Source organism: Coenobita brevimanus, chromosome 25, assembly GCF_032717465.1.
Source record: "Coenobita brevimanus isolate Jiangsu-jjx chromosome 25, ASM3271746v2, whole genome shotgun sequence".
NCBI lineage: Eukaryota > Metazoa > Arthropoda > Malacostraca > Decapoda > Coenobitidae > Coenobita > Coenobita brevimanus.
This window is the reverse complement of record NC_136978.1, coordinates 26,604,135-26,617,191: the sequence shown is the minus strand read 5'-3', so window position 1 is coordinate 26,617,191 and position 13,057 is coordinate 26,604,135. Positions and strand designations below refer to the sequence as shown.

Sequence of the window (13,057 nt, the reverse complement as noted above, 5' to 3'; positions counted from 1 at the left end):
AATTTTAGGCCCGACCCACCTGACATTGATCCCCTTACCGCTAACTAGGGGAGTGACCACCTGATGTAATGAGGCATGTTATAGGATGCAGATTGAGAGATGCACCTTTAGGTTTTGGTTTCATTTATGACGAGTTTGAAAGGAGTTATAGCGATTTTTTTTTTTTTTTTTTTTTTTTTTTTTTTAAATTTTGGGGCCTGCTGCGTGGGCCTTGGCCCAATTTGGCCCAAAATTTAATCAAGTGATCAGAAGGTCATAGCCCATCATCCCTGTAATTTTAGTCAAAATTGCACTAGTAGTTTTTGTGTAAAGTTGTTAACAGACAAACAGACAGACAAACAGACAAACCGAGTGAAAACAATACCTGCCCCCGAGCCTCTCCGGGACGGGGACGGGTAATAAGCTAAATAGGCCTAAATAGGAAGAGGTGTTAGGGAGCTTCCTTAACCGACGAAAAGTGGCTGTTAGCATCCCATAGGTCTGCATAGGTCCTGCTTTGTCACGAACAGGTTTGAGTAGTAACAATGAGGACACATCTTTACCTCATACCTAAAGATCATCGAATTCATGCAACCAGAGTAGAGTATTGTAGTAGTCAGAGAGACACAGTTCCGTCAGATGATTGTTAATGGATTTTAGTACTTACATATTTGGAGTTCAGGAGCGGCTGTTGGTATCCAGTGGGTCTGTATAGGTCCTGTTTGGTTATGTCTGTGTGTAGGTCACCCAGGAACAGTTCCTTACGCACCACGTTGTCACCTTTTGCCGTGCCCTTCTGCGTCTGCGTAATCTCCACCCTCAGTAGCTGAAGTTCATTCCAGGCTGCTCCGAGACCCCTGGATTGAAAATATTAATGTATTTAGAATCTTGGCTTTTTTTTTTTATTCATGTTAAATGAAGGATGAGAGGCTAACTAGGAGAATTTACGATTGTGAGGTTGAGAGCTGAAGTGGAGGAAAGGTCTGAGTATGAGCTGGGGGAATGGAGTGGAAAGGTATGTGAGAGAGGAGTGTTTAAGTTGGAGAAAGAGCACCTTGATGGTAGAGAACAGAGTGACATAGAGGCCATCCTGAAAGCACAGTTGTAACAGTGAATTATCGTCAGAACACGATGCTATTCACGAAGTAGTGCTACAGAATGGATGCAGAGCTAGTGTTATTCTGGTATCGAGCTATGTGAAATTACCAGCAAAAAGACCCAAATCAGGGCCAAGTTATGGACAAAAGACAATAGTGAAGGGATTAGGGAAAGGTGCATCAAGCATCCAGAAAATAACAGCTTGTTAAAGATGGAGGTGGGCAGGTCACGTCCATTGGAGAAAAATAACAGAGGATCAACCAGGGTAAGTGAGTGGCAACCCAGAGATAGCGTGAGAGGAACAGACAGACAGAGGACGAGATGGAGGGGTGAGATTCTGAGAGCGGCTGGGATTAGGTGGAGTAGGCTAACGGTCAATTAGTCAGTGAGAGAGGTATCTGTCCTGCAGCGGCCCGTCTCAGGTTGATGATGATGATGAAAGGCCTTTCACTTTAAGAGGGGTTAGGAAATGTTATGTGTTATTCCCATAGTAATGTGTCCCATGAAGATGAAATTAAGAGCAATGAGATAGCATCATCATCATCATCCGGACCTCCTTTCCCACCTTAGGAAAGGGTTAGGAGCAGCAACGTCCAGACAGCCCAAGTTTGCCCAATCCAATGGGCCACACTTCCATTCACTCATCATTCAAGCCCCAAGAATCCTGGCTTTATCTGATACGCCAGCAACATTCATCACATTCTGTAGTTTCACATAAACGTATCCGATAGAGTCAATCCGGACGCTGTCACGTTAAAAGGGGGTGCCAAATCCCTGATCATGCACTTCTCATAATATTCATCCAGCTAGCTCGATTTCTTGTCAGTCACCTAGCCTCACCGACTTCCATACCTCTCTTCCTCAACACTCATCCACCATATCCCTCCATCTTTTCCTTGGCCTACCTCGCCTCCTTCCTCCTTCAAATTTGCTCAGATATACCATTTTCACCACTCTATTGTAATCCATTCTCTCCACATGACCATACCATCTAAGTACATTCTTTTCGATTCTCGTGTCCACAGACTTCCTCAATCGGCATCTTTCATGAATCACATTATTTCGTATCCGATCCACCCTCTGTACTCCACATACATGCTTCAGCAGTCAAATCTCCATTGCTCTCACTCTTGACTTTTCATTTTCATGTCACACCATAGTCTCAAATCCATATGTTAAAGTTGACACGGGCACTCTTTCATGTAAACCTCGTGCAGTTGCAACCCTCAAGTCTCTGTTTCTTATCAAGACCTTCATTGCACCAGCTACTTTCCTTCCTTGTATCACTCTACTTTCCACTTCTTTTGCACATTTTCCTTTCTTTTCTATCACTGTTCCCAGGTATTTGAGCTCTCTCACCAATTCCAGTATCTCTCTACTCTCTATAACAACACACTAGGAGTTGCCTTCTCTGTCAGTAACCATCACTTTACTCTTCTCTACATTTACCATCAAGGCACAACGCTCACAGACATCAGCAAAACTCTGCACTAGTCTAATAAGTTCTTGTCCGGTATTTGCAATTAGTACTGCATCATCGGCATACAACAAATTTGAGATATTCCATCCATCACCATTCATTACCAACGCCATCTCTCTCTCCATTGCTCGTGTTTTTACTTCTTTTATAACCCCATCCATGTAACTGAGGAGCAAGAAAATAAATAATGATTCACGTTAGTGAGGGGATCAACTGCTAAGGAAGATTTTTTTTTACTTGTACGATATTAGTAATTTTGAAAAGGATAAAAAAAAAAGACCATCAGTCATATAGGTAAATTTGGTTTGATAAGATTAGTAGAATAACCTATTTGGCATTCCACCTCTCTCTCTCTCTCTCTCTCTCTCTCTCTCTCTCTCTCTCTCTCTCTCTCTCTCTCTCAAGGTTCAGTAAAGTGTACACATACATTACCTTGAACAGTCTTCGTCCTCTGTCCCCTGGTTGGCTCTCTCGATGTAGGCCAGGACGGTGTAGGGCTTGTGAGGCTTCCACGGCTATGTGGGGCAGAAGAAGAAGGAAGGTTAGACGGGGACAAACATCTGACTGAGTGATGAGGAAGAAAAAAAAAAAAATACGCAACTCTGATGGTGGTGGTGGCGATGATGGTTATAAAAAAAAGATCCTTTTATAAATTTTTCCCCCCTGCCCTACAGGTCCATCGCTAGTTACCGGTAGCCAATTAAAAGAATAATTATCCCACTGCCAAGAAATGTATTTGGTCCATACATTCCTTAACTTTGCTCTTCTCCACATTTTCCTGCCCACACACGAATCATGGCAATCATTACTTCATTCTGCTCCATACAACAGGATTCTATACCACATCCCACCACACCACACCACACCTCACCACACCACACCACAACGCACCTCCCACATCACCCCACACTGCATCACACCCAACACCACACCACACCACATCACACACCACCACACCACACCACAACACCCACCCCACACCACACCGCACCACACCAAACACCGCACCACACCCAACACCACACCACACCACACACAACACGTCGCACCACACCAAACCACGCCACACCCCACACCACCACACTAGACCACCCCACACCACAAACCACCACATCACACCATATCCCATCCCACCCAGCACTACACTGTACCATCATACTTCGCAACATTTTCTATCGCACAAAAACGCCCCAGTTAATATTATACCACAGTACCCCGTCCTGTATCATTACACACCATGCTAAATCAGCTTGTACAGTGTCACACCTCTCTGTACCACAACACTCAGTCGTGCCACACTCCATACCACCCAATGTCACCCCACACCACACCACCACAGTGATCCATGCTATCCTGTCCTATCCCGTCCTTACCAGTCTTACTCCTCTGTGTCGTCCATTCAACACCGACCCACACCATCCTACATTACATCAGCTCAGCCTTCATTATCATACCATTTCTATCAACTCCATCCATCCTGCATCTCTCTCTCTCTCTCTCTCTCTCTCTCTCTCTCTCTCTCTCTCTCCTCAAGTGCGGACACAGAACATGCAGTACCGAAACACGTGGACTGGATCTTATTAGGTCATGCCTGAGCAGAGCCTCTTAAAGGGAAGGCAGACGCTATGAAGTGCTTAGTTGCGGTGCTTATTTTCGTAACATAGGCCTTTGAGTCCGTGGCGGGGGTATAAATCCAATATCCTGGAATATAAAGCCACTGCATCATCCAGGTTACCACAGTTACCTGGCCTAGGTGTTACCCTACCAACCCACAAAAGACAGAGGGACACCTGAACTTGGTGACAGCTGCCCGCACCAGGATTTGAACCCTGGAGGTAGCGGGGTGCGAGGGCAGGGTCAAAGTCAGCGATGCCAGGCCAAAACGGCAGCTGCGTAAATTTAAATGTCTTTTTGCAGGAACAACGAGGGAAAATTTGAAAATTATTCCTACATCTCATGGTTTACTAAATCAGATTCATCCAGATAGATAGTCACATGAATGGTTAGAAAACTGACATAAATAAAGACAGATAAAGAGACAGATAACGATAGGTTGATAGAAACGTAGGTATGTATAAATACATACGGGCATATGTAGATACACAAATAAATAGAAAGATAGACAGACAGATAGGTATTTTAAATAGATAGACAGATTGACTGACTGATAGATAGGTGTGGGTGTGTGTGGGTGTGTGTGTGAGAGAGAGAGAGAGAGAGAGAGAGAAAGAAGGAGAGAGAGAGAGAGAGAGAGAGAGAGAGAGAGCGCTAAGCTATGCCTATACTGTATGTGTACCTTAGTCATCAAAGTCCATTTAAACTGTAAGCTGACAGACTGGCCAGTTAGGAGGAGGAGCAGAAGAACGCAGAAGAAGTAGAAAAGGAGGAGGAGGTGGTGGTGGAGGAGGTTGTAGTGGCGGTGAAAGGACTAAGAATATAATAATCTATATTGTAATTATCCGATTTCTTTATGTTTGTTGGTTTGTTCGTTTGTGACCGTAACACAGCAAAAAAAAAGTGCGTTGTTTTGTTAGAGCAAGGTATCGCTAAAATGTTCTAACCTGAAGAATATAACAATTTCCGGTCTATTCGGGCCAACCGTTCCTGAGTTATAACTCATTTCGACGGCCTTTTACTCGACGGCCTTTAGGTGGATCACTTTCTTTGTGGGCACTGGAGTTACTCTAACACAGCCGAAAGGACAGAAAGTAGTGTAATTTTTCTTATATGAAGGCATCGTTAAAATGCTGAAAGATGAAGAATAAAAACAATTTGCAGCACAATAGGTCCACGGATTCCCGAGTTACGACTCATTTCTGGCCTTTTGGCATCGAGCAGAAAGACCGCTTGCAGTAGCCTTTAAGAGTGTAATGATAATGATGATGATGATGATAATAATAATAATAATATAATAATAATAATAATAATAATAATAATAATAATAATATTGATAATAATAACAATAATAAAATAATAATAATAATAATAATAATAATAATATATGAATATGAATAATAAAAACAATGAAACTAATATTTTTTTATGCGAGGAAGAAAGAACCAAAGGCCACGAGCTCGCAATAACTGTACCTTCCAAAAGAAAAACAAAATACAAGAGAGAGCCAAATTCAAGATCCAATCATTCCGAAATGCCTGGACACACTGCGTTTGAAAGACTGGAGATTATAGGAAACAGGAAATACAAACAGAGGGAGACAGTTCCAGAGTTGACCTGATGCATAAATGAAGGACTGGGAGTAACGGTTAACTCTTGCATTAGGGAGCTGGACAGCAAAGGGATGAGAGTTTGCTGCTAGACGGGTGCTAAGCGCCCATCGTAGAGGTGGAGGAATGCAAGCAGACAGTTCAGAGGAGCAGTGACCAATGAAGCAGCGATGGAAAAGAGATAAAGATGCAATAGTGCAGCGAAGAGACAGAGGTTGAAGGGAGTCAGTAAGAGGAGGAGAGTTAATGAGACGAAAAGCCGTTGACTCCACCCTATTGAGAAGAGCTGTACGTGGGGAACCTCCCCACACATGAGAGTTGTACTCCACACAGGGGTGGATAAAACCCGTGTATAGAGTCAACAATAGCGCAGGGGTAAAGAAGGAATGGAGTCAGTTTAGCACGCCTAATCTCTTGGAAGCAGGTTTTACAGATGTAATATGATCTTTCCAAGATAAGTCCCGAGTAAATGAAACCCCAAGCATGTTCAAGGATGATGCAGGATTAAGCTGAATATTATTAAACATTAGTGGATACACATGTGGTAGAGTTTGTCAGGTTGACAGGTATTAGAAATGGGTCTTTGATGCATTAACAACAACAAGATTATTTTTACCCCAGTCAGAGATACGAGTCAAGTCATACATTAGGTATGCCATAGCCTCATCCCTTGTTTGTTGAAGTAACTGCTGAGATGGGCGTTGCGTGACCCGAATGGAAAGGTTAAGGGCAGAGCATGTGAGTGGATAGGGTTAGATGTACAGCTTAGAAGTTCGATGAATAAAAGGAAGAGAGTTAGTGATAGGACAAAGCCCTGAGGAACACCACTGTTAATAGATCTAAGAGATGAACGATGGCCATCTACAACAGCGGCTATAGAATGACTAGAAAGGAAGCTAGAGATGAAGGCACAGATAGAAGGATAGAAACCGTAAAAGGGCAGTTTGGAAATTAAAGATTTATGCAGGACTCAATCGAAAGCCTTTGAGATGTCAAGTGCAATGGCAAAGCTTTCGCCAAAGTTCCAAAAGGAGGATGACCAAGAGTCTGAAAGGTAGGTGAGAAGAGTGCCAGTGAAGCGTCCGTGATGGAACCCATATTGATGATCAGAAAGAAGGTTGTGACAGGAAAGATGTTTTAAAATTTTTCTATTAAGAACTGACTCGAAAACTTTTGAGATACAGGATGTTAAAGCAATTGGAAGATAGTTAGAGAGCTGGGAACGGTCACCCTTCTTTGGACTGGCTGAATGAGAGCAAACTTCCAGCAAGAAGGAAAGGTACAAGTTCATAGACAAGGGTGAAAGAGTTTGCCTAGGCAGGGTGTAAGCACAGAAGTACAATTCATGAGAACAACAGGAGGGACTCCATCAGGCCCATATGCCTTGTTAGTATTGAGGCCTGTGATGGCAGAAAATACATCAACTGAAGAAATTTTAATATCAGCCATGAGGAAGTCAGAGAGGGGTAAGTGATGGAGGAACAGCACCAGAATCGTCTAAGTTGGAATTGGAGGAGAAAGTCTGAGGGAAGAGATCCGCTTTATCAGTAGAAGAAATAGCTACAGAGCCATCAGAGTAGAAAAGAAGAGGGAAGGATGACGAGGTTAGGTAAAGTTGCTAGAAAGGTTTTTGGCAAGGTGCCAGAAGGAGCGGGAAGAATTCAAGTTGGAGAGTTGAGAGCATTTAGTACGGATGACATTATTTTTAGCAGAGAGAAGAACAGACTTAGCATGATTTCGGACGGAAATATGAAAAAAGATGTGATTCAGGAGTGGGTTGGCTCCGGTACCTTTTATAGGCCCTCTCCTTGTTGCAGACAGCATTAGAACAAGTGTGATTAAACCAAGGCTTTCTTGCATTAGCCAAAGGATTTGAGAAAGGAATGCATGCATCCATGCATAACCTCCGTAATGCGCAAGGCACATTCAGATGGCTGCCGGCCATGGAAGCAATAATCACTCCAGGGAAAATCAAAGAAGTACTGCCTGAAGGCCTCCCAATCAGCAGCTCCAAAGTGCCACAGACGACATTTCTTTGGAGGGTCCATAGGCCGAACCGGAGCAATAAGACAGGTTAAGGTGATAAGGTTGTGATTGGAGGAGCCCAACGGAGAGAAAAGATTAACAGTGTAAGCAGGAGGATTAGTTGGAAGGAAGAGGTCAAGTATGTTGGAGCTCTCTCCAAGGCAGTCAGGGATATGGGTAGGGTGCTGTACAAGCTGCCCTAGGTCATTAAGGATAGAAAAGGTGTAGGCTTGTTCACCAGGTGGATCAGTGAAAGGAGAGGAGAGCCAAAGGTGGTGGTGAACATTGAAATCACCTAGAACGGAGATTTCAGAGAAAGGAGAAATGGATAGAATGACGATGATGATGATGAATCCGGTGACGCATATTATCATATTTATATTGGTTAGACCTCTTGGAATGACAGTGTAAAACGAAGGCTATGACCCATATTCTCGTCCGTTAAGGTAGCTCCCTAACACCCCTTCCTTAGTGATTTATTTTTCAATATGGCTTGTTAATGTCCTTTTCTATGTTACTTATGCAGAGCATGGCAAATTTATGTAGTACAGAAGAGGTGTAATAAACAAAACAATTAGCTTACAAAAATGTGTTAGGGTGTTTGTTTAACCGGTAAGAATACAGGTACATATTCCCGGTTTATATATATATATATATATATATATATATATATATTCCGCCATTGTAAGTCCACTGTTGAACAAGATCTCCCAAACTTTCACGAATTCCTTCACTGAGCCAATCTCTGGCAGGTTTTGCCTGCAAACTTCTCTTTGTCATCACCCCACCTTCTGTCTAGCCTTTTTTTGCTATGCTTGCAATCTCTCGAAGTTCAGCCAGTCAACCTCTTGCTCTATTGGTTAACCCATATTCTTGCTACATGACCTGCTCACCTCCATTTCTGTTATTTTATATTTTCTTTAATGTCTTTGACTTTATTCTTTCACTGTCTTTAATGTCTCTGACTTTATTCTCTCACTGAAGCTGATCCTTTCCTGTCTGTCATAAATATTCCTACCATCAAATTTTCCATTGTACGTTGGGCTTCTGGGGGTCCATTTTCTCCCTGTTCTTTTGTGGAATAATGGGTTGTACATTTCAGCACAGTTTACCACCATTTCACCTCTGTCATTCCATTCTTCTACTCCCAATTTTTCCATACATGCTCCTCTATTTTTCAATTTCTTCTACTCCTAATTTTCCAATACATGCTCCTCCATTTTTCAGTTTGCTAGCTTCTCCATTGAAGTCTCCCGTGAGTATAGTATATCTGGTCTTATCTTCTTCCATTACATGAAATATGCCATCATGGAATGTTTCTATTTCTTCATCCGTCCTTTGAGAAGTCAATGCATATACTTGTTTTATTATTAGGGTGTATTTTTTGCACAGTTTGATTACAGTCCATGCTACTGTGTCAGATACAGTGCTGAATTTAACAATGTTCTCTGAAAGAGTTCTGTTAATTGGAAATCCGACACCACTAACCCTGTTATTCTGCCTTCGTCTGTAGTTTAGTCAGTTGCTGTCTTGGAGACGAATTAAATTTTCTTCTTTTCTGTGGATCTCACTCAAACCTACAATATTCTAGCTAGTGTATTTCATTTCAGTCATTAAGGTATCATGTTCATGATTTTCTGTGAGTTTTCTTACACTGAACGTGTAGATTTCCATGGATTTCAGTTTATTCAATAATCCCAGTCACTGATTTCCCAACATGGTTCCTACTCACTTTCAGTGGCACACTACCCATAAGCACAATAGACAGTGTGATTGGACATTTAGCAGACGACGCCCATAAAATCATTATAGTAGGACTCGCGCATGTTTGCGGCTGTGGTGTGGCTCGCAACTGTGTACAATGGTGCCATGTTTCCCTAACTTGCGATGTGAAACGGAAGCTATTTATGTACAAGGCATCACAAATTCGATAAATTCAGATGAATAAAACTTACGCTTGTGTATTTTGATGGATGAATCAACAGTAATCTTATTATGCATAAAATATTTATACAGTAACACAGAAACATGGCATACATATTGTACAGTGTTGCTAAAAGAAATTGTAGTCACTTTTAATGGTTTTTAGCGTAGTTTTAGGGTGGGTAATAATATCACAGTTATGGATATAAGATAATGAGCCTGAAAAAAGAAGAAATATGCCAATATCCAAAGTAAAAGAAATAATTCATGTAATTCTTCTGAGTGGCAACACTTACCAGTCTGGCCTACGGTAAAGTACCTTCGTATACCCAACCATAGCTTGTACAGGTGTTGCTAGGGAAAAATGCTCACATTTACCGGCTTTTACCATAATTTTAAGGACGAGGAATAATCACATTTATAATCATAAGCTAATATGTAGGACAAAATAGTAGGCATATGCCAATACCGAAGTAAAAAAAAAAAAATTATTCACTCGCGAGCGGCAACACTTCCACACCCAGTCGGCGAGAGAGCGAGAGAGAGAGAGAGGCAGGAGAGGGGCATGCATTGAATGCATTGTCGGCATCACTAAATATAACAAAACCAAATTAACAAATGAAAGCACAATTATAAATAACTTATAAAAGAATCAAAAGTACTCAGGGTGGCTCACATTTCCCGCCAGGAGAGAGAGAGAGAGAGAGAGAGAGAGAGAGAGAGATAACGGTATAGAAAACGTGGCAACACTGTAAACAGGTGCGGGCTACACCACAGCCGCAAACGTAGGCGAGTCCTACTATAGCAATAAAATTCATGATTGGTTGGGGGATTGTGGCAAATAATCTCATCTTCCTGCCACATAATTCCTGGTGAGGTGTAACTTTGAGCCACCTTATTTGGATTCAGCGGAGCCCAGTGTATCTGCAGGGGGTCCCATGGTCCATGGGGATGCGTTAGCAATGGGAAATATATATATATATATATATATATATATATATATATATATACATATATATATATATATATATATATATATATACAGTGGTGGGCAGCGCAAACGAAGAAGGACCTTGCGCAAGCGCAACGTGCAATCCACAGTTCACTACCTTGCACAAGCACAAGTCTGCAATCTGACAAATATTTAGCTTGCTCAATGTCAGAAAGTGCAAGCGCAAACCATTTGCCTATACTTGTGGGAATTACTGTAAAATATTGAAATATTTAAATAAAATAGCATACTCACTTATTTACTTTTATTTATTATTATTATTTTCTATTATTTGTAATTTGCACAAGTGAGCAATCCAATATTTAGCTTGCGCAATGTTGCTAAGCGCTAGCACAAACCATTTGCATAAATTTGTGGGAATTACTGTAAAATATTGAGATATTTAAATAAATTAGCATACTTACTTTTATTTATTACTATCCTATCTATTTATCTATTGCCAGACTCCTTAACCCGTGGCGTCCCGTCAGCGTTCTTTAACGTCCACATGTTTTGTCACTGCCAATCCCGTCGACGTACATAAACGGAAAAAAATTGCAATGTCCCTAATTTGCACAATTTTCAATTTTCACGAGTCATTTTTGGTACTTATACACGTGACACCTTCCTCAACAAGATGCCAGGCAGGGACAATGCCTTACCCAGCATGACCTCCTCCCCTCCCCTGCATGCCATTGTCTCAGCAATTCACCTGTTATCAGTGACCTGGCCAGTATAGCCATGTCATGCCATGGTACGAAATTCAGGGCCAGAGTGATTCCCCAATCAATGACAATGTGGGGGACAAACTTTACATAGCATTAGAGGAAGAAACAGAAATGATGATCAGGTAATGTGGCAAGAAAAGGTCAGTTATTAGTGAGTGAAACAATGCTTATAATGCCTATACTACTGCTTGAAAACCAATATACTCTTGTACTACAGATAAATTCGTACCAAGTAAATAAATAAATACCGTTTATGAGTGGTGTGAAATAGTTATCCTGCCATAGAACTCGTTTTCTTTGGTGCCAGCCTGACAGAAAACCCAGTAAGGTAAGGAGGTACTCCTACCTGTAATGAGTATTTTAAACCTCAGGTGAGCGATTTCTCTAAGAATTTTCGATGTTTCTCACCAAAAGCGAAGGTTTGAGCCAAAAAAAAAATTTCCTAAAATAGTCGGGACTGGGGGGAGTCAGTGGTGAAAAAGTGGTCGGGATGGGGCAGGTTAATCCAGTCAGGGGTGGCCACTGACCACAAACAAGCAACAAATCGCCTCCATGCCGCCCTGTCCCCCTCCATTTCACTGCCCTGCTACCAGCTCACACCTCTCTGTCTCATTGTCTCATATACTTCTCCACTCCATCCCTCCATCTCATCCTTGGCCTCCCTCTCCCTCTTCCACTCTCCACCTCACTCATATACACTCTCCTCGTTAGTCTCTCACTCTCCATCCTCTCCATATGACCAAACCACCTCAGTGTGTTTCTCCTAACGCTTCCTATCACATCCACACCCACACCACAACGATCCTTCATTTCCTCACTTGTCAGTCTGTCTCTCCATGTAACTCCACATGCTCCTCTCAAATAACCCATTTATTTCCACAGCTCTCACTCTTGACTTCTCTCCCTTCAACAAGGTCAAAGCTTCACTTCCATACATTAGAGCTGGTATCACAATACTGTCATATACTGTAGTAACTTTTTCACTCGTGGAAGTTCAGGCGAGTGAGCGGGCTGCGAAGCGGAGGCACAGGAAAATGTGATATTGCCAGTTTTACTTTTATCTGCATTTCCAAGACGTGTTTTTAATAATTCAATATAGATATACAATAGCATGTGTAATTCCTTACAAAAATCATTAAAACATATTATTTAAATCAAATATCCACAGCTGTGGATGTTTGATTTAAATAATATGTTTTAATTATTTTTGTAAGGAACTGCATATGCTACTTTTAATAAACAATATATTTTTAATTCATTAATATTTACTAATAATAATAATTTTAAAAATATTAAAAGACATTATCTCTGTTGAAGCATTTTAAGAAATGCTACTACCCTCCGTCCCTCCCGCCTCACCCAGAACCCTCACGACCCGCCCGAGCCTCACCCAACCCTTGTCCAGACATATGGGAAGCTCCCAAGACCAGGTGTCTCTTGGATTGCGCAGTGCACAGTCCACAGGACAGGTGCACAAGCGCAAATTTAGTTGTGCAAGCGCAACTAAAATTGCGCTTGTGCACCTGCCTTTTCATGTGTGCAAGTGCAATATTGCACATGGTCTCATGCGGTGCGCAATGCTCAAACATTCACCGGAGCACAACGGTGC

The 13,057-nt window shown here is 41.8% G+C and overlaps 1 protein-coding gene across 1 annotated transcript in view; it reads right to left on the bottom strand.

Annotated features, from left to right (window-relative positions):
- The window catches only part of LOC145393796 (protein APCDD1-like), a 204,839-nt gene that overhangs the window by 39,549 nt on the left and 152,233 nt on the right, over nt 1-13,057 (bottom strand). Inside the window, exons 7-8 of the mRNA XM_080267843.1 lie at nt 2,990-3,072; nt 643-836 (exon numbers count right to left, since the gene is read on the bottom strand). Of these exons, the coding sequence (XP_080123969.1) occupies nt 643-836; nt 2,990-3,072 (277 nt within the window). The remainder of the gene's footprint in view (nt 1-642; nt 837-2,989; nt 3,073-13,057) is intronic.